Source organism: Ascidia mentula, chromosome 1, assembly GCF_947561715.1.
Source record: "Ascidia mentula chromosome 1, kaAscMent1.1, whole genome shotgun sequence".
Taxonomy (NCBI): domain Eukaryota; kingdom Metazoa; phylum Chordata; class Ascidiacea; order Phlebobranchia; family Ascidiidae; genus Ascidia; species Ascidia mentula.
This window is the reverse complement of record NC_138566.1, coordinates 20,636,556-20,661,095: the sequence shown is the minus strand read 5'-3', so window position 1 is coordinate 20,661,095 and position 24,540 is coordinate 20,636,556. Positions and strand designations below refer to the sequence as shown.

The 24,540-nt window shown below is 38.1% G+C and overlaps 3 protein-coding genes across 6 annotated transcripts; 1 reads left to right on the top strand and 2 right to left on the bottom strand.

Annotated features, from left to right (window-relative positions):
* The first annotated feature begins 904 nt into the window (after nt 1–904).
* On the top strand, nt 905–11,160 carry LOC145896892 (uncharacterized). 4 transcript variants are annotated; one of them, XM_082985137.1, is made up of 16 exons: nt 905–1,249; nt 1,334–2,989; nt 3,247–3,625; nt 4,053–4,167; nt 4,314–4,488; nt 4,644–4,785; nt 4,855–5,009; nt 5,668–5,856; nt 5,940–6,086; nt 7,670–7,796; nt 8,020–8,112; nt 8,503–8,800; nt 8,962–9,080; nt 9,544–9,710; nt 10,320–10,422; nt 11,019–11,160. In XM_082985137.1, exons 1-15 carry the CDS (start codon nt 989–991, stop codon nt 10,398–10,400), a joined length of 4,104 nt encoding a protein of 1,367 aa, XP_082841263.1. In that variant the 5' UTR covers nt 905–988; the 3' UTR covers nt 10,401–10,422; nt 11,019–11,160. The 4 variants fall into 4 exon arrangements, with proteins under 4 accessions (XP_082841263.1, XP_082841262.1, XP_082841261.1 ...); XM_082985136.1 differs by having other exon boundaries at nt 4,311–4,488; XM_082985135.1 differs by having other exon boundaries at nt 4,644–5,009.
* Nucleotides 11,036–16,304, bottom strand: LOC145896938 (alpha-1,3/1,6-mannosyltransferase ALG2-like). The gene is made up of 8 exons (XM_082985138.1): nt 16,057–16,304; nt 15,588–15,777; nt 15,353–15,516; nt 14,670–14,879; nt 14,452–14,574; nt 12,761–12,909; nt 12,596–12,699; nt 11,036–12,357 (listed from the first exon to the last, which is right to left on the bottom strand). Exons 1-8 carry the CDS (start codon nt 16,196–16,198, stop codon nt 12,225–12,227), a joined length of 1,215 nt encoding a protein of 404 aa, XP_082841264.1. The 5' UTR covers nt 16,199–16,304; the 3' UTR covers nt 11,036–12,224.
* Nucleotides 16,305–16,451: 147 nt separating this feature from the next.
* On the bottom strand, nt 16,452–23,956 carry LOC145892067 (cilia- and flagella-associated protein 57-like). Its single transcript, XM_082981978.1, has 25 exons — nt 23,748–23,956; nt 23,524–23,639; nt 22,904–23,086; nt 22,708–22,848; nt 22,394–22,521; nt 22,146–22,329; nt 21,926–22,079; nt 21,587–21,725; nt 21,344–21,509; nt 21,174–21,287; nt 20,884–21,096; nt 20,460–20,633; nt 20,183–20,344; nt 19,995–20,120; nt 19,748–19,871; nt 19,473–19,663; nt 18,844–19,017; nt 18,546–18,704; nt 18,199–18,339; nt 17,909–18,028; nt 17,464–17,595; nt 17,240–17,383; nt 16,882–17,038; nt 16,690–16,796; nt 16,452–16,612 (listed from the first exon to the last, which is right to left on the bottom strand). The coding sequence occupies exons 1-25, from the start codon at nt 23,920–23,922 to the stop codon at nt 16,535–16,537; spliced, it is 3,702 nt and encodes a 1,233-aa protein (XP_082838104.1). The 5' UTR covers nt 23,923–23,956; the 3' UTR covers nt 16,452–16,534.
* Nucleotides 23,957–24,540: the final 584 nt, after the last annotated feature.

Sequence of the window (24,540 nt, the reverse complement as noted above, 5' to 3'; positions counted from 1 at the left end):
GTATCATTTTTGTGTTAAAGTTAGATATGATGAAAATGTGAACTTACGGTGTAATGGTGTCAAGCATTTGCTAAAATTATGTTGGTTTTGCACAAAAGTAGTTCAATTCATGGTTTCGTCTTCACGTCAACAATGGGTCTGACGTCACAATGTTGCAGGTAAAGATTGGCTGAAAATGCATTGGTTTAGATTGGAGTTTTTCAATAAAACGCGTTTAGCGCAGGAAAAAAAAAATTTGTGGAAAAAATTTTACGTTTGGGCAAAGCAGAGACTGTTAAAGAATAATGTACCTTGCAAGAATGAAAAATTATGCTTAGGCGAAGAAAAAGGTATTGAATTAACGACAATTAGCATCCCTGACAGCAAATTGGCTGTTATGTCCGATTTTATTGTGGCTGAAATAAGTCTTGATCGGGTCGAAACTGACAGCAAATGGACACTTATGCTTATTTGTTATGTTTTTTTGTTAATCAGTACAACTAAGTTAGGAAAATTTCGTAAACTTTAATATCTTTTGCAAAACTTTCTGGAGAGAATTAGAAGTGTCCTAGAGAATTAGAAGAACTTGTTTCTAGCTGCTAGATGCGTTAGTTGCGGTTAATTCCAGATGATTTTCTTCGCCTAAATGTAAATTATATTTTTTGGTGTTTGGTACTTACATTCTTTGACAATTTCCACTTTGCCTAAACCAAAAAACGCTGCATGCAGTTTACTGAAGAACTCCTATCTAAACCAATGTGTTTTCCACCAGCCTTTACCTGTAGCTTGTGACGTCAGACCCATTTGTGATGTGAAGTTGGAACCATAAATTACAGGTTTCATCCTAAATTCCATCTGTTTCGAGTTACATATACCAAAGTATTGGTATTCAAATGATTGAACACACTGTCTATGTTGCAGTAAACCTTCTGTAGTCATCAATTTTGTAGGTTGTTAGCGTCACAAAAATGTAAGATGTAAACAGTACCGTTGGTTTGTCAAATTCACTATGAGCCAGATTGTAACAACACCAACAGAAATGGCACCAGCAGTAAATCACTGGGAAATAAATGGCAACACCTTTGTAAGATCACAATCCATGCCACCAGAACGACGAAAACAGAGGGTAAAGCGATATGTACCAAAGTCATCCCAGGCTGAAACGCCTCATATCGCTACGGAAAAAGACAAACCAGACAATGAATACAAAGATGTTACTTTGCGAAGGAGCAAGAATTGGTATGGTGGAATGTCTTTTCGTGGACGCAAGGTAAGAATGAATAAAATTTTTGAAATGATGATTGGTGGCACAATGCATGGTAACAATAATTAAGCTTTTGTTTTTATTCTACAGTCTGATGTAAGAGTCAGTACAATCAATCCAGACCAGTTTCTTATCAATAATGACATAAAAACAAGACTACAAAATGGTGGAAATTCACTTTTGCAAAATGGTGCAGTAATTCAACAACATAGCAATGGATTATCTGAATTGCCTTCGACGAAAGCGAAGAATTCCACCAGTAATGGCCTAGTTAAAATGCTTCAAAGTGTACGAAGAATTAGTAGCTTTGCTGAAAAAAATGGCTCTATCCACACAAAAACTGTTGAGATTGATAGAAGTGAAAGTGCAAGCTTGGGTATCTTTATCAAGAAGCGCAAAGTCAGGAAACACAGTGAAAATGGAGCAATGAGACAAGGGATTTTTGTAAGTCGACTTGACCCATCTTGTAAAGTGTCAAGGGACAACTTGCTGCATATCGGTGACCAAATATTGTCAATTAACAATGTAGAAATCATAGAACAGGATGTAAAACTGGTTGCAGGAATGATGTGCCTTCCCAAAAGATTAGTCCTCAAAATTCGATCATCTCACAAGTTTTCCAATCGCCCTTATATTGTGCCACGAAATCCTCAGTTGCAACGAATTGTTGAAGGAAAATCAATTGCTCCGAATTTGGGAGCACATGATACAGCCAAGTTTCCCAGTGCAAAGAACAAAACTGCCACTCTTAACAGCATGTATGACAATGACCGCGTTGCTTTTTCAGCAAGCACCGTTTCTAAAGGTTCTGTGCGAAATTCTGTTCAAATACGCTTTGATGAGTCTTATCAAATCCTAATGGATGCCATTGCAGACTGTGATAAGCCTAAAAACATCAACAATAATAGTAGCAGTAAAATCACAGACATCACCAATATACCAGAAACATTAAATGAAAACTTTGCTAGTGACCTATTTTCGTCTGAAACCACTCCTCCAGAAATAATCCCTGATGACTACAACAGTCTGCTAAATGAAATTTTGAACACCATCAGTGGCCAAGAAGCACCACAGGATGTTAGGCTAGAGAATTCAAGTACCACTGACAAGGTTGTGGCATCGAATCTGGGATCCCATCCATGTACATCAGATGCTAATTCCGTTCATTTTCTTACAAATCTTAAAATGATAGATGACCCCGATTATGATGAAGTGCCAACAACAGATGATGAATCTTTGTGCAGCTACAATGAAGAAGTTAGTGTTGATGCACTTGGTAATCATTTGAAGAAATATACACAACTTAACAAAAGTCAGAGCACTTCAACATCGTCTTCCTCTGTAAACTCACAAGGAGTTGAGCCACTGCTGACTCCACATCAAACTTCTGTAAAAGTCAGTAGTCTTGGCAGCAAGTTATTTGGTAATACTGATGAGCCTAATTCAAGCAATTTAGTCATGCATCGGCAAACTTGCTCAAAAATGCCAAGGTTTCCTGTGGCTCACACAGACTTTTCGACTTCAGAATGTGGTTGTGTGACTCAACCACCAGAACATGTCACTAATAGCATAACCGTGGATAAAAAACGACACTGGTTATTTACTGGACCCCAAGTGTCAGATGAGCTGCAGAAGCGCTTGGATGGATCAACTCCCACTCCAAAAGAAGGAAAACAAAAGGAAGGAAAAACTCGAAAGATTAGCACTGGAATTCAGAAAAGCGATGATGCAAAATCTGTATCAAAGGTACATATGTATATTTGCTTTGTTTTGCGACATTAGTTTAATATTTGTAAGATGGTTGACAGATATCATATTTGTTATAGTATGCGTCTATTTTATATTTTTTGGGGGTATATAGGTAGATTACTCATTTACATAAACCTGTTTATTGTAATTTTAATTTGTTTGTGAATTCTCGGTCATAAATTTTCAAAAATGTGTAGTTACATTAAAAGAATTTGAATTTTAAACTATTTTTTATTATTTTAAATCAATTGCAGAGAAGAGACAGCTGCAAACGACGCACGTCTGAGTCTTCAAACACCAGTAGCCACTCCTCAAATTCACCTGGAATTTCTCGATCAAACAAAAGCTCACTGGATAGTCCAAGCTCTGTTAGTGATTTTATCTTTCACAGAAAAAACAGCTTGAAAAATCAAAATGAAAAGTCTGCGAAGAGTTTGCTGTCGGTTACGTCCCCACCCTCTCCAAGCCCCAAGCCTTTTGTATTTGCTGATAAATCTACCTCTCAGGACCCCAATGTTGAAGTACCAATGCAGCATAATAGGGAAGTTGACACTGGAAGTTTTGTGTTTGAAAAAGCATCAATGACAAAGCAGGTATCTCCTCCCATTCTGTTGGACAACGATCAACAACAAGGTGGGAATAATTAATTGTGCATGGTGCATTGGACTTAATAAAAGGCAGCTTATGTTGATTTGACTGGCCCTGCAGGTTTAACATTTGTTGTCAACTATCATATTTTTGTGATCAATTGTTCTTTTCTGTATTTTAATTTTTTGCATTGGTAATACCTAAATCAAATTACAGCCCCTCCTTTTACCACCAATTAATCCCAATTACTTTACCTATTATAGTTACTACAATTTTTTTGTTATATCGCTTAAAACAAATTTGTTGTGATTGAAAACTGATTTGGTGTGAAATGCTTTCATTTTGGCAGGTTGTTTCTCAAATATGTTTCAAACCTCTGATTTTCATGCCCTATGTGCTGTTGAATAGCTTGTGATATTTTGAATGCTTTTATGGAGTACGAAGTATTTGAAAGTACCCCCCTTGTTTACAGAATCAACCAACCAAGGCACAAGCAATCCCAGTGCAGCAGTGAAAATAACATCGCCATCACGATCAAGGAGAAAGAATTGGAGCAAAAAGATCACCAAAAAATTTAAAATTGGCAGGTTAGTTTTGGTAATGCCTGTTATCCGAATTTAAATGAACTGAAAGCCACTGTTGTGAAATTGCAATCTTTCTTCTGAACTATTGAAAAAGTATTTTTTGTTTTATGTTGTAAATATTTTTTAAGTTGTGATAATATTTTCAGCAGTTCAGAAAACCCAATGAGTGAATATACATGTTGGACTGTGGAAGAAGAACAAAAAAATGCTGAAAGCAAGTTTCCCACTAACCATTCCAGGGTTTCAACACAGCACAACCTACAAAAGATCATTAACAAAAGTGACTCTGCAGTGCTAAATCGTTATCACCTAGATATCAGCATGGTATGCAGAGACACCAGTTGTTTTTCTATTCTAGTTTAACGAAAGTTGAGAAAAACAGATTTTTGTATGTGGATGATCTTTATCGTGCCGTAAATATCTTCAAGTACATTTGATACCATGCTGTATATGTGATGTACCTTTGTGTGTTTTGATAGGCCCACCAGCGAAGATTAAGTAGGCAGTTGGAATGGGATAATGTTTTGCTAGATCCATCCATCAAAGCACTTTCTCCATCCCAGTTCAAAAAATACAAACCTGTGCCAGTCACCAATCATTTGTTCTTGCCTGCTATCGATGGTCAGTCTTTACTCAACAGTTTGTTGTTTTTGTTGGTCCAAGCATGCTTCTTGTCTATTTATGTTACAGGTTGTCTTGTCATAACATTGTATGGTGTGCGTGAACTGAAGAAGACCCTCTGCGAGGCATACTGTTTAGTGCAAGTAGACAATGCCACAACAAAGCGCATTGGAACTACGATGCAAACTTGCCGTGGTGCAGTTGCATGGAATCAATGTTTTGAGGTGCAGAATGACTCCAAGTTTAGCTGTTGCAAACATACATACTAACAACATTAATGTGAGCGGCTTTGCCTACAGCTGTGAGAATGCAATTGCTTTCAAATAAAACTGTCTTTATGAGCAGTTAAGTTAATTGGCTGTAGAAAACTACTTTAGTTTATGGGATTTTATGACCCCCCTTGTTGTTTGTTACTGGTATTTAGGGTCTAAACTTTCATGGTTTCCTACATGCTAACTGTGTTTTTCACAAACACAATCACACACAAGTTGAACATATCACTTGCTGTGTAGATATTTTGTTGTAACAACTTGTAATGACCCTAACTACACATTGTAACAAGTGTGACAGTAAATTAATTACCATATGCAATGACCTTTGCATTCTTGGTATGTCAACCATAGCCCTAGGGGTTCTTAGTTTTGCACTGTGTTTCTATTAATATGTGCCATGAAGCACACAACAGAAATGACATGCTCATGTGTACTATTGCTAACACCGAAGGTGGTAATTTATGGCAAGAATTTAAATTTATTGCTTGTGATTTTCTCAAGTGCCACACCTTTGTGATGAATTAATAAGAGGCAGTGATAGTGGTATAATTACCAACCTTCCTGTCATCATTAGGTCGAGTTCTAAGATTGACCAATGCCTTGCTTTCAGCTTATGGTTAACAAGGCAAGAGATTTGCATGTTACTCTTTACACCTGGGAGACAAGAGGTGGTAAACACAAGATATCTTCATATGCCACCCTTAATCTTCCAAGTCTTATCAAAGATGAAAAGTTGGGACCCAACTTTTCAGAAAGACTTGCTGTTCGACTGGAGCCAAGAGGCACCCTTTACATTAAGGTATTCTAATCAATGCAAAATTAAATATGCCAAACATTGTAATATTTATCGCATGCAACAAAAATCCATGTGCGTTTTCGTAGGTTGCATTGGAGCAAAATCCTTCTCACCCAGGACCTTTAGTATTTGGTGCTGACCTTCAAAGTATTGTTGATCGTGAAAATATTGGTTATGGCATTCCAGCATTAGTGCATTGTTGCATTGAAGAGGTTGAGAAGAGAGGCATGCAGGTATATTTGTGTTTTATTTTTAAATTAATTCTTTTTTTGAAATAAAACATTTTATTTGCTGCACTATTTTGTGATAGTAATCCCCTCGATTGGGCTCATTACCAGTGGCCCTACAACTTGAGACAAATTTTCGTCATGCATGCTTTTGCTTCTTCACCTTAACTTCAATGAAATAAAGTAGCTGCTTGTGGCTTTGCCTGGCAGCCAGGTGCCACTAAAACGACAACGGCCCTACTTGTTATCTTGCAGTCAACTGTAAAGCCTGTGGCCTCTCAGTGTGTGTGTGAGTGTGCAGCCACAGAGTAAGTGTGTGTGTGTGTGCGTACAAGCACTTTGGTTGGCATGTGCCTCAACGATGTAATCACATCAGAACTTTACTGTTTACTCCCCAAACAAGCAGTGACTATGTTGAATTTCGTAGACTATTTGCTCTTTTCCTCACACAAAATATGTAATGTGTTTAATCAAAGTGGTTATCATGTATGCACTTTATCAACCTTAGGTTGTTTTGTTTGCTTTGATGTGCAGCAACCACAGAATCCCATTTTGCCCCACCAGATTTGGAAACATTTTCCTCGTTTTCCCTGTTTTGTTGACACATAGTGTGTCAGATAAACATGGAAAAAAGTATCACCAAATAGAACATATCTGGGTATTTGTGCTTAAACTGTTCAGTCGTGGTTGACTGCTGAGGTGGAAATAAGTCATGCCTTCACATTCCTGAATTGTTGTCATGCTCACTTGCCTAGAGCTATAGCATAGACCTCTTTTTACTTTGGCCACTAATGATGCTTAGTGTAACTTTCTCGGTTTATGTTCATGCAAAATACCTAATTGAGATGTAACTACAAAATCAAATTGTATGGATGGCATAATATTAAACAGCAATTATGCAATGTTATTAAAACAAAATGATTCCATATATATACATTGAAAAGCTGTGAATGTAGGCTGCAAATCACATTGTTTAATTAAATGTACATCTGTTTAGTTCTTTCACATTGTTTTTCGCTTCAGGTTTCACCGGAGTAAAATCAAGCAACTTGTATTTAAACTTTGGCCTGGTGTATTTAAAACCAAACTAGTTACTTTACCAAGAGTATGTTGTCTTGGGTGGAAATATATGTCACAGCAATCTATTGTGATGATGCAACTTTTCACATCCCCCAACTATCTGTTTGCATTTCCTGCCCCATGGTTTTAACACCAAACTGATGCTGTTTCTAGACTTCTCTATAGGGCACTTGGCAACTCTGTAATGTTGGTTAGGAAATAGTACTTCACTGTATGACTTCTGCTTCCAAACAAAACTGTAACAGTAGAAGTTAAAAAAATTTGGTATTTCTGTATATCAAGTTTTTTCAAGTTAAATATAACATTAACATTTTTAAATATTGTAATACACAATTTTAAAATTATTTTGAACGATGTGTTTTTTCAATCTAATGTATTTCTTTATTTTAACCATGACCACACATTATAATGGCATTGTACAAAATTCAATGGCATTGTACAAGGCTTAGTCATTCGTACCAGTCATTTGGTATGAATGCTGAGGATTTTGCAATATTTGTTCTGTGTAGGTGGTGGGAATATACCGACTTTGTGGTTCAGCTATCGTAAAGAGGGAGTTACGCCGTAAGGTAGAAGAAGCCAAGGGTGAAATGCCACTTACATCAGACCATTACCCTGATGTGAATGTCATAACAGGTGGGAAATGTGTGTTTGCTGGTAATGTTGTTTATTTTCATGTGCTTCTTCTGGTTTATCAAAAAAATATCACAAAATAAATTTTAGTAGCTAAACTTTTGTATACATTTTAATTCTATGTTGCTTTCAACAAGTTGACAGTCCTTACACACAAATTGCTGTGAATTTTACTTGTAATTAAAAAAATTTACATTTCTGACTTCGTTATTCTTCAATTTTAAAGGAATTTTGAAAGATTTCTTAAGAGAACTACCACAACCACTTTTCCCACCTGAACTATTGGAAGCAGTCACTATGGCCATGGAAAAAAATCCAGGTGACAAGAAACTTCTGTCATGTAGTGACAAAATTTATTGCCAAGTATACACAGTTTGCAGCTGTTGCTATTGAGGTTGAGTCACTCTTGGGAATTCTCAATGTAATAACTAACATTGGATGTGTCTGTTGCATTGTGACATATATGTGACTTTGAACTTGCTAGATGTTAATGTACATTCTTTCAACACCTGTCTGAATAATTTATTGTGCTGGGAACAGCAGATGCTACTTAACTGTGAAATATGCCAAAATTACATGTTATGCATAATATTGGATCATAAGCTGTTCAACATTAATGCTATTTATAACAAAAACTGCATAAATTGATGTTATAATATAATATTCACTGTGTTTTGTTTGTTAACCAACAAAATATTCTTTATTGCAGGCCCAACTCCAAACACAGTTGTTAAAGAACCTTTTGCCCCCGACCCATCGCTCACCTCATCAATTGTGAGCCCTCAAGTCCCGAGTGAGGAAGACCAAAAACAACGAACCAATGCTTTACTTCAGCACATCAAATTGTTGTCGGCTGCACCAGCTGAACGTGCTACTCTGTACGCCCTGTTAAATCACCTCAAGAAGGTGGCCATGCACCATGATCAAAACAAGATGACCTGTCAAAACTTGGCAGTATGCTTTGGGCCTGTTTTGTTAGGACCTGTCAATGCTCAACTGGGAAACGGGTGCGTAAGATTTACTTCTTGAAAAAAAATTTTAAGTTCTAAACAAAATTAGGCACTTCCTTTTTTGTTTAGAATTGTTTGGCCATCCAAGCCATCGTCTATATATGTTACTGCACCGCCACATGCAAGTGCCTAATTAATATTTTGTTTATTGCTTCTAGTATTGATCTGAGTGCAGCAATTGGATTCAAAAGACACATCCAAGTGTTGAACTACATGCTTTCCAACTGGCCTACTGAACCTGTGGCTGTTCCTCGAGCACCATCACCAGAAAACTCAGGTTTTTATTTCAGTAATCCATGTATTGGTTGCTTAACTCATTATGTTATCTGGCGTAACAAGCGTTAATTTTGTAAACATATCCACCTTGGCTTGCTTAAAAAACAGACTTTACAAAAATGTTGGTAGTTTACAAGTGTATTATTCTAGTATGAACACGCTGATGCAACTTGACGTGTTTAACGACCACAGTCTGTAGTGTAGACTGTAGAATTTCTGCTTTTTTATGACTCGTGTGCTGAGAAAATGTACTAATTTCATAACAAATAAAGGAAATCGTTGTCACGGATGGCATCAAATGCCCCCTATGAACCGCTTCCTCGACTTGCAGCTTTCAAAAGGAAAAAAAGTTAAACGACAAACAGAATTCGAATCTCTTTGGTGTATTCTGTTTGGCGACAGTCTACTAATTCATCGAGGTAGAAGTTTGAGAACCCCGGCTGATTGAAGTTTTATGTTGACAGGAAATCGAAATTCGGTGAATAGGATGAGTTGTGTGAGCCTCACTCGGCGATTAAGTCGGGTGTTTGTCGTTGATGGGGGAGAAGCACAAACAAGTGATGACGTATCACCAGGCAATGTCACAGAGAAGCGTGGAACGTTGATCAGCATGGGAAGAAGCGAATCCTTGGTTGGTGAATTATTTCTCTTGACTTGTTAGGTTATTTGCTATCAAAGCACTTAAAATGTGTGCAAGTTGCCCAAAGATCCTATACGTGAGACAATTTCTAAATCCGATTAGTCTGATTTATCAAACTGGACATTCGTTTTTCTGTCATAAGCTCAGTACTTTAAACCAACGCCATGATTAAAAAGCAGAGATGTTAACAAGGTCGATTCATGTAACTCTGTATTCATAATGGGCATTTGATGTTTTCGTTCAAAGTGCGTGGCCGCTTAACTCCAACGTGCAACTGCAACTTTCCAAGCCACGGGTATTTGTGAATCTTTTTTCTCGGCCTCTAATCCTTATGTCACAGGTATATATCTGCCCGATGAGCGTAAAGGGAAAATGCAAAATAAATAAGGCAACAACCTAGAGATATATGATTACAAAGTCAACGAAACCAGTTGTGAAACACTTTTTGTAACAGATGTACGCACTGTAAATCTTCTTGTGCACCCACAGTACTGTATTGTTTAGAGTAGTATTTTTCGTATCGCCACGGACTCTGTGCAGTCATCACGTTTGGAAAACCCTAATCAACACAATGTTACACATATGTTGTTCATTTTGCAGAATAGCATACTGGAGACAAGTGATCAATTTACTGATCCAAAACTTGATATGAGAAACCTGGAAGAATCCGAAGATCTCTGAGACCACGGTATATCGCTTAAACGTAAGTAGGGTTAACAACAGAAAGTGCAAAGAGAGCTGCAGACAGGGTGTATACACGCACTGTTTCGACCTGTAAGGTCTCATCAGTGCAGCTGTTGATGTGGCACTGTGCTAGCTGGTAGACTAGCAGGCACACAGATTTCCACTTTGTGGTACCTTTTAATCAATCGTCGATATGTTGGGTACCAAACTAGGTACCAATCAACACAATTGGTACCCAACATATCGACGATTGACCGAAAGGTACCACAAAGTGGAAATCTGTGTACCTGCTAGCACAGTGCCACATCAACAGCTGCACTGATGAGACCTTACAGGTGCGTGTACACACCCTGTCTGCAGCTCTCATTGATTATTATGGCTCTTTTGCGCATATAAGAAAGTGCAAAGATTTAGGCCACAGGACCATAGTTTTTTTAAAAGATTAAGAGAAAAGATGAATATACTTTAGCAGCAAATTTTGAAACGATTAGATTTGGTGCAAAGCAAAATAATAAAGATTTTCTGCCAACAGGAACTGACTAAAATGTATTTGTAATATTTTGTTGAATTTATGTCAAGTTATATTTTTCCTTTTTTTTATCGTTTTTAATACAGATATGAAGCAGTCTGTAGATCGGTAATAAAACTCTACGAAACCTGAACCCAAACCTCCCATTCGTGCCAAACACTGACGTTTCAAGACCCTTGTTCCAAGCAAAACAATTATATGACGTTTTCTTCATATTTACATATTTTAACTTGGTGCCACCTTTATTGCTACGTATCGCATGTCAATGACGACTGAGACCTTTATTTTATTTTTTATGGTGTGCGTTTTGTTGAATTGCCGATCGGTGCCTGATGTACTTTGTTAAAAGTGCGGTACACTTGTGTAGTGACGTTCGTTGACGAGCTTACGGTGAAGCCAAGCGACTTATCACCGCCACAAAGCGACAAAACATAAACGAGTAACCAGACATCTGGTGCCGAAACGTAACAAGAAACTTTGCTGTCACACATTTATTAACTTAGCCGGCCTTCGTGTTCAAAATAGTTTGCCATCTACATCGTGCCTTGCTGTGTCCGATATTACACAGCCTGTGATTTTCAATAATCGTCTGTTTTCGCACAACTTCACATGTTTCCTATCTTCGTGTAAAAAATTTTCGAATCTGTAGCATTTTTGTCTTTCGATTTATTGATTCTTGTGCTCCTTTATTTGAATGCCACGCTTATGGCTACAACGGACCTCACAACGATGCTGGTATCTTGCCCACCTAATGCAAATTTGCATCATCGAGTCCCAATTGCCAAATAGGGCAGATACCTCTGCTTTTTTGTGGTTCACAGGTTAGGTGCATTGGTAGTAAAATCTTATTTTATTTCTGTTGCGGCCCCCACTTTCACAAGCTCGCTAACCTTAAAATTATGGAACGAAGTTCTCAACTACCTCGATGCGCCGAACCACGAAGCCCCCTTGTCGTCCAGTATTGGTGGTTGTTAGCGAATGTGTGTACATTACCAAGGTCCGACATATTTCGGTATTGCCGGTCGTCTATTTTTGGTACACAAGATGTTCATATCCTTTATCACAGCATGCTTTCTGTTATTTTTTTTAAACTGCCCAGTACATAGTAACAATAAAAAGCATGCACTTGCTGTCGGCATTAGTGCTCAAGCACTGCAGTGGTATATAGGCAATCTACAGAACAAAAGGACACAAGCAGGTTTGACCACCAGGTCTGCCTTGCAGTGATATTAGTCAATTTCATATGTCGGTACAGCAGAGGGTAAGTATTGTGAACTGATGGCAAAGAGTCGTCAGTCAACGAGAGACACAACAATTTCATTTAGCGATTCAGCAAACTTTTCGAAAGAAAAATTTTGCATGACGCGTTGTTTTCCTGCTTCTCCCATCCTTTCCACCTCGACAGGGTTTCTTATTAGCTTCACCCTGGTAAAAAGATGTTTTGATTCGTCAGCGCAAAATGTTGTATTTCAACGAACATTCTTTCAGTTGTAGCTAGTGTATGATATGTTCACCAGCACGAGTAAATTCTCTCGTGTTACCGTAAATATACTAAGATAAGAAAAAGTTACAACAACGTACCGAGAATGAATTCACCCTTTTTAACGCCATTCCTCAACGAAACTGCAAAAAGCGACAACTGCATCACGTTACGAATACTTACATTGCTGCAGCAAAACTTTCGGCTTTTGGCGGACGGAGAAACCCAGTGTCGCCGTCGGCAATCGTTTCTAACGGTCCTCCGCTGTTAACTGCTATCACTGGTTTCTATGGGACAAATAAGAAAAATTTAAATACAGCTGACGTAGTTTTCGATGGCTTTTTCTACCTTCATGTACATGGCCTCAATGGGAACAATGCCAAAATGTTCGTTGTGAGGTGTGTAAAGAACTGCTGTGGCTCTGCAATAAAGAGCGATCTTCTTCAGGTTTGGAATTGACTGGAGAAATGTCACCTTGTCTTGCACGTTTAGCTTGTCTGCATTCAAAAGAGCAAAAGGAAAATAAATTGGATGCCCACCCCCCAAAAATACATAAGATAAATTAAAAAAATGGAATTTACATTCCGTGCCAACGACGCTCCTTGAAAGAGGGACTTTGTGGGGCAAAATATTTTTTGGGTGTAACCGTGTAAACGTTTTCATCGCCGCCAGACATAGTAAATAAGCAGGTGTGCTTAAGGCCAAATGTTTCAAGTTTAAGGTCTGGAGGGACTTTATGGCAATGAATAGAGCGTCAGCTGTTTGACGTCATACTCGTATGTCACACTCAAGTAAACCGACAACACAAAACTTTCAGTTCAACGAATAGGCATAATCCATAATGTTGCATAAACTGTATAGTGTTGTTTTGTGTTGCTCACATCGCTGTTGGTTCCCGGAACCCATCGGTGGCCAGTAGCATGATAAACGTGGGAGGTGTTCAAGCAGCGGTGACATTTGTTCTGTTTGTCGTGATGAAAAACAACCGAAAACGCCCTTTTCCTACTTAAGCGGGAAACGTTGACATGAGCGCGGTTAACTTTCAAATGTAAAAACACGATAATAAACTCTTGATTTTTCTTCCTTTTCGAATCAAGAAAATCCGTAACACCGCTGACTGATACTAAATTTATTTCTAATTGATAAGTTAACTTTACGTAGTTTTGTTCGTAGCTGTTTCCATTGCGTAAAACTTCGCCACACCGCCAGGGAATTTTTTATCCATCAACTGCATGCATCCGCTTTAACTACGTACATCACGAGTGAAATCATTTCCGACGTGTGGTTAATCATTACAGCTGGGAATTTAAAGAATGTAATGACAGCATGTTCTTGCAAGCAAAACAAAAATATTTCATAATTTGTAAATTGGTATTTTGTGTAAACATGTTCAGTTCCTTTCATTCGTGCGGCACAAATATTTTATTATGTTCTTTCCGCTGTGTGACGACAACAAATGGAAGGTGTCATGATTATTTTTACCATTGCATTGTTTCGGTGTTTTTCTCTCGTATATTATTCTATAATCTTTTTCAAAGAAACTAATTAGGATACTGCGTGCACAAACGCAACGATCCAATGATAAATTGCGTTTGACGCCGCACACGATGGATCAACATAACATATGGTCGCTTGATGTGTCGTTTTATCGAGCGTTAACTTTTTGGTTTGACGGGCTTTTAATCATAAATACTTCCTATACCTGTACTGTGTAAACCCGAAACCGACATCCATGTATAAACGTTAACGTCCCTTGGAAATCACATTGTTATTTACAAGTACAACAATGTTGCAGGTGGCTTGAACAGCCACCAGCTGCATGAAGGAAGGGTCCATTGAGCACCCCTCATTCGTGAGGTAAAGCGACAAGTTTACAAAAACAACGTTTTTGCGTCGTGTTTTTCAGGCTAACGTTCGAAACGTCCACAAGCGATCGGTACGCTATGCACGGAAGAAGATTGACGGCATTAGACCACCCGCACATTACACATTATATAGCCCACACATATTCACACTTTGTCTCAAATGTGCTTTCCCACCTGCCAGCTTATTCAGCTCCCTGTAATGACTGACGTTCTCTTCGACGCGTTGGTCGTAGCCACCAGCCATCACCAGGTGTAGCTTTTTCCACTCGTCATCGTTAACGCGATCACGCACCAAGTCTAACACAAAGTAAACCATTGTTTGTCGGTGATTGACGTAACAAGCATTACAGGTAATGTCAAGTTGTTTAATTTAAACTAGTTACATCACATACCGATTGCTTCAATAGCTAGGCTGAGATTTTTCTTCCGTTCGTATCTGTTGATTGACAGGAAGACGTGAGTAACCTGGGTTGGCACACTCGACAAGTCCAATCGTGCCGGAGCTTGAATGACTTGGTCGTATTTTTCAGTGTTAAGACTTGGGTACAACACATGCGTCTCGATTGCAGCAAGCGATTTAAATGTTTCCTTGAAAATGCGCTCTGTTCAACAACAAAATTAGATGTCTGCCTTGTTTAAGAAACATATATCCCAAACCTTGCAGTGTTGTTTTTGCAGATTGCATACAAACAATTAATAATCAATGTATGCCCTACAAAATCATGTAACTACCCTAAACATTTTGAAATATATCCTACTGCACATGACACTATAAAATAGTTAGGAAAAAAAATAAAAGAAAATTGTTTGCCTGGTTAAAATAACCTATGATAACTATTAAAACTGCTACAGAACTTTAAAACTAAAAATGTTATTAAATTAATGAAAAAAATTATTCTCTTATTTGGCCCTATAATGTTCTGGCCCCAAAACCCCAGTCTGTGGTGGTAAAGTAAGTATTAAGTTGTAACACAAGCCAACTCCTAACTTGTGTCAGCTTTTTTGTTAGTAGATTGATTTGTGGATTCAAGTAAAATACCAATGCCCAAGCAATTATTAAAATTTACTTTCTAACCTGTAAAATGACTGTTAACAAGTATCATATCCGACATTCCTGTGGACTTCTCTTCCAGCCAGTCAATCGGCTTTCTGTATAAGGCTTTGATGAAAGAAGACCGATCTGTTAGGAGTTGGTCCGGAAAATGGCAGTAAAAAATTACTTTGGCTTTCGTGAAATACCTAAATACAATAATTGGCAATTCTAAAGTCAAATTGTAAACCTGGTAGATTGTTATTATATCCAAACTTACCTTATAAAGGGAACACATACTGAAACCTGGTCACAAAACACAAGGTTTGGTTTCAGAAGTGAAATAAATATGAGATAAAGGGAGATGTAAACCATTTTCAGGTAAGCCAAAAATGCATGAAAAAGTCCAAAAACACTCCGAGGAATCCAGTCACCAATAACGTTGACAGAAAATGTTCCATCTTTGGTTTCTAAAGCAAATGTCATTTAAGTAACCTTGAAAAACAAAACAGATATGCAAGAAGGTTGGAGCAACAGAGGCAGAAAACTACTGTCATGTACAATACCTTATAATGTAATTTTATAAAGTACCAATAATTAAATGATAAACAAACAGAAAAGAATAACCAAACCTTATACCATCTCAGTCTCAGCTACAGGTTATTTTATACCAATACAACAATGGCACTCTATTCAATGCCGTGTACCATATAATTAAAACTGGATGTAAAAAAACAGACTCAAAATACCTTCAAAGCAGTGCTGTCGGTCGTGGTGTCCTGTCATGAAACTCACGCGATGGCCTTTTGATTTGAGCGCCAGGGCAGCATCAACAACAAGGCGTTCTGCGCCTCCAATACCCAAATCCGGATGAATAAATACAATTTGCATTTTGAGAGAAATCCACTAACTCACCAAATATCTATACGTGATGCATTTACAGAACTGAGGTAAATTAAACTACCTTGAACGTATAGACCTTCGCTTTTCTGCAACAGCAACAGGGTCGTCACGCACGCTTGGGTGAGCGCAACCGATGCGTACCGGTCCATTGACTAAATTGCTGCAACATGTTCTGAATGACGTCACGCTGCCACATCATTGCACTGCATTGCTGTCCTAACGTTAGTACACCAATTTGGTACTCCATATATATTAGCAAACATACGCAAACGCAACAAATAGCGAAAAACGATGTACAGTGGTAAATTTTATGAAACAGTTCAACTACTGAGTCAAGACCATTGGCGGCAAACGTCCACCAGATGGAGGTCTTCTCAAAAGCTGATCATCCAAGTCCATGATCTGCGTTGTAAATTTAACAAACTGTGTGTCAATAATTAAAAATCGCCAAACGGTAATTGCGCCGTAAATGGTCAAACCTGGTTACGAAGTTTTCTTATTTCTGCCTTTTGTATTTCAACAATGCGTGGAAGTTCTTCCTCGGGATTCTGTCGAAGAACACTTCGTCCATCACTCTGTTCAGAACCTAAAATATAACAAAAACGATAAAAAGTATATTGTAGCAGCCATGCAAATAAGTTAAATTTCCCCAAAAAACATGTTTCATTCACCAGTCGCAGCCGTGTCTGATCGTTTTGTTCCTTTGCTTCCTGCGAAGGTTTTAGATCTATTTGTGCCAAGTGTCGCCTCTAAATCGTGGACCTGCGTTCTGGTCGACTTAAGCTCTCTCCTCAGGTCGTTTATTTCTTTGATGAGGGTGACATTCTCCTGATAAAATAAATTCACACAAAATGTACAGAAAATGTCACGACCATCTTAAAACTAAGCAAAAAGCACGTTCGCGTGATATTTGTTTCCAAAAGTTCAACCGTTTACACTGTTTAGTCAAGGTGAAAAACTCCCATCCAGGTCACGTCACTGGAACGGTTCAGGTCAGTTTGGTTCAAACCAGCTGCGACCGGCTCTTACCTGCATTATTCGCACGTTATCGGCCCGATGTATCTCCGTGTCTTTTGAAAGCTTTTTACGCAAGGATGCTACCGATCGTTCAAGATGCTCACGTTGACGAGAATACTCTTTTTGGATGTCGGTATCAACACTAGCGGACTCGGCCTTGGAGGCAAAAAACATTTACTTTAACTAATAGTGTTTAAAGAGGCATGCAACTGGTCAATAATGAGTTTGTTGCCTACCACATCGTCGTGTACGTAAGTCTCGTATACAGACTTTATAGACTCCTTTAGCTTCTTTGGCTCCTGCAGAAATCCGACGCAATTGTGAATATCTGTTTTCATTCTCTTGCTCACAGCTTCGGCATCTCGCACCTTGAAACATACCATGCATGTAAAACTTAAATACTATGAAGTGTTAAGTGCACTGTTCTGTTAAGCAGCTCACGTGGTAAAAATATATTATCAGTTTGGATTTGTTGCGCGTTACAATGGGCCCGAATCATTAGCGTTCAGCAGTTTGCGACAATTATTGAAAAACATACAAGTGTATGATAAGAATGTGGTAATTTTGGAACAGAGTTGAAGTGTGAAATGTCGCGCTGGCCGACACCATGAATTTGTACAGGATGTCGAATCGCGGGCTGCACATACCTGCGAATTTTGTAAAACATTGGTTGTAACTCACGCGCTGGCGCTCGAAATGAAGTTCTTTGTCTGTAGCCCTTAATTTTTGCTTCAACTCTGTGATTGTAAGATCAAGTTGCGTGTTCTGCTTGTGGAATCTCTCAAGCTCACTCTCCATTTCCTGAATAACGATTCTGTTTTTGGCAAGTGCTTCTTATGTGTACTATTATTGCTAAAAGTACGGTCATCCGCAATTGTGGTATAGATCCACCCAAAAAAATGTTCAATATAAAAGTCTTTCAATATAAATATTTATTTATTTATCATATAAGTTTGTCACAGTGTGCCAACCTGAATTTGTTCCTTCATCGCCTTAATGTCGTTTTCCCTTGGTTCGATTTGTTTCTTCAGTTCCTTGATCTTGTAGTCAAGCACAAACTTAAACTTCTCCAGCTCTTGGTTCTTCTTTTTTAAGTCGTAAATGCGCTTTTCCTAAGACAATAAACAATTGCAGGTAAGATCAAAGTTGTGTAGAACGTGTACAGAGAATGTGTGTTGCGGCGGTAGAAACGCCAGGGCCCAGTTAAATTTACCATGTATTTATCATTAAACGTTACCGTGACCTGTTGTTACCAGCAATGTTTATTACAACAACATAAACAAGCAACAAATAAATAGCAACTTTAAGCAATGCCTACTTTATCTTGAATGGTTTCGTCTCTCTCCTGAATTTCCTTCTTCAGGCCGTGAATATCCTTTTCCAAGGATTTAATAACATTTTCCAACTTCTGCTTCTCTTGTTGCATGGTTTTTATTTCTTCGTTCTTGCTTTCGATCTCCTTGTTCAGACTGTTAAACTGCAAACAAACGGAGTATTTAGTGTGGAAGCACTTTAAAGGCATTTGGGCATTTCAACTATACCAAACCAAATATAAATTGCACAGTTTTGCAACAAACCAACGTAAATATTTTTGGTCACAAGTGGTCGCGCGTCACCTTCTTTCTCATGATTCCCGATTCTCCCTTCAGGCGCATGTTGGTTTCAATTTCGTCCCTGAGACGACGTTCATACTTGTTCTTGATGTCGAGAATTTCACGGTCGGCGTCCTCTTCAATTTGACGTTTGGTTTCTTCGTATTCGCGCTGCTGCTGTCGAGCCTCGTCGTTTGCCTGGGTCATGACTTAATTAATTTAGGGTTATCTACACGCTGACGCGACGTGATTTCTTGTAACCCTCAGAGCACATCGGAATATTCCCAACTTTAAAAAATAACTTATTTTTTTTTTTTTAAAGGGTGATTTTTTTAGGGACGTAACTCATTGACGTAGGTAACATATGTTCTTTTGGCAGACTCCCATTAATTTCACCACCAGCTTACGCTGAAACAATACTGCGGCCCGGGATACTTACAAACTTGGACCACCCTTAATTAAATTAAGGCAAAGGTCAGACACCATCTACTTTATTTAGCAGCATTCTAGCCAGAACCTGCATATTGAGAGACGTTAATTTAAACCACAAGGAGACAAGGGGTTAAAGCAACCAAGATATTTGGCCGACCCGACCTTTGCATAGATTAATTTAACGTTGTTGATCTCTATGACTAACATTCTACAATAATGACCTGTTCCAATTGCGAGCTCTTCTCCTGGAGTTTTGTTTCGTAAAATTCCGTCAGTTCTTCCAGTGCTTGTTCTTTGCTTTCATCAGCATCCTGAAGTTGTCTTTCGTAATCCTCCTGCATCCGTTGGGATTTAGCCTGCAGCTCCTGGTACTTTTCGTATTCCAACATCAACTTCTGGTTGTTGGTTGACTCTGCATAAAACGTACGAAGTACATGAAAATTACTCGCACTATACCACAGGGCCATCCAAGTAGACAATGTGTGAAACAACTCACCAAGATCTTGCATGTCTTTGGAGTGTTTATCGACTACTTCTGCCAACTCCTCCTCGTGTTTGGCAATTTCCTTTTCTTTTTCTGTTTTTAGCACTTGGTTCTTTGTTTTAAGACTCTCCATTTCCTTGACAACAATGTTAATTTTGTGTTACTTGCTTACAAATGCAAACAGTATTCCACAAAGTTTTACATAAAGAAGTTTTTAGAAAAGCTTTAATTGTCCAGGGCAAAACAAAACTTGATTAACCTGGATAAATTTTTCGGTGAGTTCCTTAATTTTCTCGTTGTAATTCATGTCTTTCAGTCTTAGCTGATATTCGTTCTCCATCTTCAACTCCTCAACTCGGGTTTTCAATTCCGACATGAGCTGGTTCTAAATTACAAAATCGAAAGTTCGTAAAATGTTCTTAATTTGCACTGTGTTAAAAAATGGACCTTTTCCTCCAAGTCGGATTTGGTGATGAGAATCTCCTCTGCATAGGGGACTTCCCTATCATGTTTAACTCCTCTTCCCTCTTTATCAGAAACCCTCCAGATCGCCAAGCAAGCATCCTCTGATACCGTGACCAAAAACTGGTCGTCGTAAGTTATTTTCATCTGTAAACAAAACTTTAATTAGATTCACTGAAAACATGATGAACCCTGCATACGGCTAGTTTTTATAAATCGACCGCGTAATGTTAGATTTCAAAATACGTAAAGTGCGTCTGACCTTGGTTATTTGAGCGGCATGACCTTGGTGTTCCGTCCATTCGCCTACGTCAGTGAGAGGAAACTTTATTGATCGGAGTGCTCCGTTCATTGTGCCACAAAAGAGCATCCTTCCACTGTGAGACATCGCTACTTGGGTAAGTGTCATTCCACTCGCATCAACTGTTCTCAGGATCTGAAGTAATACATTTAGAAATGAGGTGCGCCTGTAATCCATGTTGGGGGTCCGGTGTAGGTTATATGTTACCTGGTATTTGGGTAACCACCTGGGGATTAAATTTAATTACATAAATTATTAACGATAGTCTGTGATTCAATTACGATGATGCCTAATTAGATCTACCTTTAACAAGCATGTTGGACCACCTTGACGCATGTGTTTACTGTCCATAGTAATTTGATAGACAGCAGCTGAAATATCTTACTTGAGATTCTGCGATTTCTTTAATTGTCTTATCCGAACCGACAGCATAGGTGTTCTTGCCGTTGGGTGATACAGCAACGCCAGAGTACGCGCATGTCTTTAACACCACCTCGTTCATCCGCTTGGCGGCGGTAGGCGACCACTCGTAAACAGCTCCATCCATGCCACTTGATATTAGCTTGCTATCATCAGCGCTCCACGCGATAGCGCGCACCTAAACAATGTCAATTTTAATACATACTGATATTTAGTATGACTCTCAAAATATATAAAGTACAATATTCTACATACTTTGCCGTTGTGACCTTTTAGATTCGAAACATTCTCAAAGGTCGTAGATGAATAGACTTGGATTACATTTCCATGTACGGCTGCAAATAGATGACCACCATTGCTAAAAGCACACTGAAAAAATATGTTTGTTTATGATTACAGTAAGCTAATGGCAACTAAAAGCGCACCTCACGACAACCCCTGATTGTCAGCTCCTTGAAGATGCGAATATCATCAATAAGAATATTCATCAGTCTCAGTTTATCACTGAAACCAACCAGAATGTAAAGTCCTGATGGATGCAAAGCAATGCTGTATGCCTCCTCTTGGAAAATCTTGTAAAGCTCCAAAGTACTAAATAAAAGTATTTTTAATTAAACACAATAATGTGACTTCAAGATAAATATCTCATCGACAATTTAGAAAATTACTTGGTCTCATAGTTCCATATTCTAACTGATCTGTCCAGGGAGCAGGTTGCTATCAATGGCTTTCGGATGCAAACATCAAGACCTGTGATGCTGCTACTATGGAATGAGTGGGTGAGGGGGTCAAATGTTGCTTGTTCACCTGGGATGGCATAAATCACATACCACCACATTAGTGAAACATTGTGGATATCTAATACTCTAGCATTACATGGTCAACCATCTGAAACACGACTGACAAAAAACATCAGGTATTGTTTTAAAATGTTGCCGTTCACTACTTTTAAGAAAACAGCAAAATTCAGGGAGTTTTATGACAAAGATATATTTTGTTTTACAAACCTTTACTGAGGTCAGCAGAAGACAATGCAATTCCATACAACTGACTATGATCAGTTGCAGCAACCAGCATTTCTTCACTAGGACTTACAGTGAGTGCAACAATTAACTGGTTTTCTGCTTGTGTAGGATCTGTACTGTGTGGATCAGGTGGTATCTACAAATTTTAACATTGAAATAATTACAGACTGAACTTAATTTAATGACAATGATGTTTTTCCACCTTGACAATTCGTGTTTTTCGGTAAAAATCCTTCTCATCTGTTTTCTCAAACAAGTGTACAGTTCCAGCCCCACCAGCACATGCGAACCCCTTGGAATGAGCAACTACGGAAGTAATTTGAGTTGCTCCAAGACCGCTGCCAGATGCACTTACTGCATCTTCTGGAATCACACTTACGCTTGCCCTAAACAAACATTAATTTTTAAAACAATTTGGTTATACTGATACTACTGCTATCGAGATCTTACCTAATGCTGTTGGTTTCAGCAATGGAGCCAGCAGGGAGAGCAGCATGAAATTCAGATTTAAGCTCTCCATTTTCAAACAGAAGCAGTCTTCCAGTATCACTTCCAACAACCACTCGTTCATCAGATACCTTTTTATACAAACACTGGTTGATTGACTACAACAAAAAAGCCTAACATGCCTGCAACATATCTTGAGCAATGCAACTTACATAAATCATTATAAAGCAATTTTTATCAGCACATTAAACATAAACCAAAGGTTAAAAATACATGCAACTTGTTTTGTTTATTTTTCACATATGCCAATAGTTTACCCAAGCATGTGATAAATAGTTCTGTGGCTCTATCTTTTGAAATCCAAACTGTTTCAAATTTCCTTCAGCATATCGAAATAATTTAAAAATGTGATTTCCAGTCACACATATTTGAGTGTTGTCTTGTGGGTTAAAGCTTATCTAAAAATAAGTTTATCAAGGTTGTTGAAAAATTACCACTTAAAAATGCACTTACTTGATAAACAGGCTGACTGGTTTGATTTGTAGTTTTCATTGTGGCCATAATCTTTGATTTCTCCCAAGCCCAATAGACCAACATCCATTCTGGTTTTGCCCCTTGTGCAATCAAATACTTGGAATCAGGTGAAAACGCCAAACTCACAAATTCATGAGTCTGTAAATCTGGTGCAGTCAGTGTCTGAATAAAATGTCAAAAGTGTTATTTTCAAAATTTGCATATTTGTATTCTTGTTTAAAAATTAACCAAATGAGACAAAACAAGGTTCCACGAACAAGATTTTATTATTCAAAACTGTTTATTTCCTAAACAATATTCATGAGAGCTGCCCTAAAATTAGTTTGAAAAGAAAATGGCAACTATAAGACAGAACAAGACATAATTAATGCACTAAAAGTCAACTTTGGTGCACAAATATTTCATGAAATGGTTCAGTGCCAGATTGGAAAGTTTGATATTTGCTTACGTTTTTTGTATGATAATGTATTGGCTAATTTTTATTGCGCAAATTATCGGTAAATTTTCATAAAAGTGCACGACATTTTTTCCAATCTGGGTCCAGTGTAGGTGTATAGCATCATAATTCCTTTCAAGTTTTTATTATAAAATGATGTTACCTTTCTCCTCTTTGATTGGTCATGTAGCATGTCATATACACTAACAGTAGGTTTTTCCCCCTTCTCAGCAACCGCAACATAACGGCGATTTGGACTGAGCGCTATAGCTGTCATGCCTACAAAGAAATTTGTTGTGTATATATAATTGCAAACGCCAGGTAATGAATGCTAGGAAATAACAAATGTTGTTAATTAACATGGTTTAAATTAGTTAAATGTATTACCTTGAGACTTTTCAGATCCAGGTATGAACCTCTGTTGCTTCTGGTCAATGTTAAATCTAATCACCTGGTTTCCCGATGGAAATACAATAGTCTGCTCATCTAGGTAATTAATGCTACCAGTGATGCTGGGCCGAAGCCCAAACATATGGTGAGATTGAGCAACTGCAATTGCCATGGTGCAGTACAGTTCAAATGTCTAAACAAGTTTTCACCTTCAGGCACATAATAATACATACATTGTATCAGATAAGTTTTAAATGTCATGTAAATAAAACATACTGAACCTAAGCAAAGGATCTTCATACTTACAAAGTGAGCAGTTGTATTATTGATGTAATATCATTATATTTTTTTGACGTGAAATACAATCAGACAAATCGAACTCAACCTTTTGAGTTTCCATAGAAACATAAACTGAGACACCTAGCGAGTGATTGATCGCAAAACATAGAAACTCGGTTCGAAAAATTTACGAATAAATACACACGGGCAACACACAAACAAGCATAAATCTACGTATTTTAACCCTACGGAATTATGACAAGGTTTTTGATACATGGCGTTATTTGTGTGAACATTTTCATCGACTCATGTTTACGAGATTCGGAGATTTTCGAATGGATTTTTCGAATGGATGCTAAAAAATAGCTGCCATTTGGCTTCATGTACAGTAATTTATGTGTTGATCATTTACGTTGTAGTCCGCGTTCGCGAAAATCAACTTATTTCTTTTTTAATTAGCCTAATAATGATTTAAATGTGTTTAACTTTAAAATTGAACTGGCTCGTTATC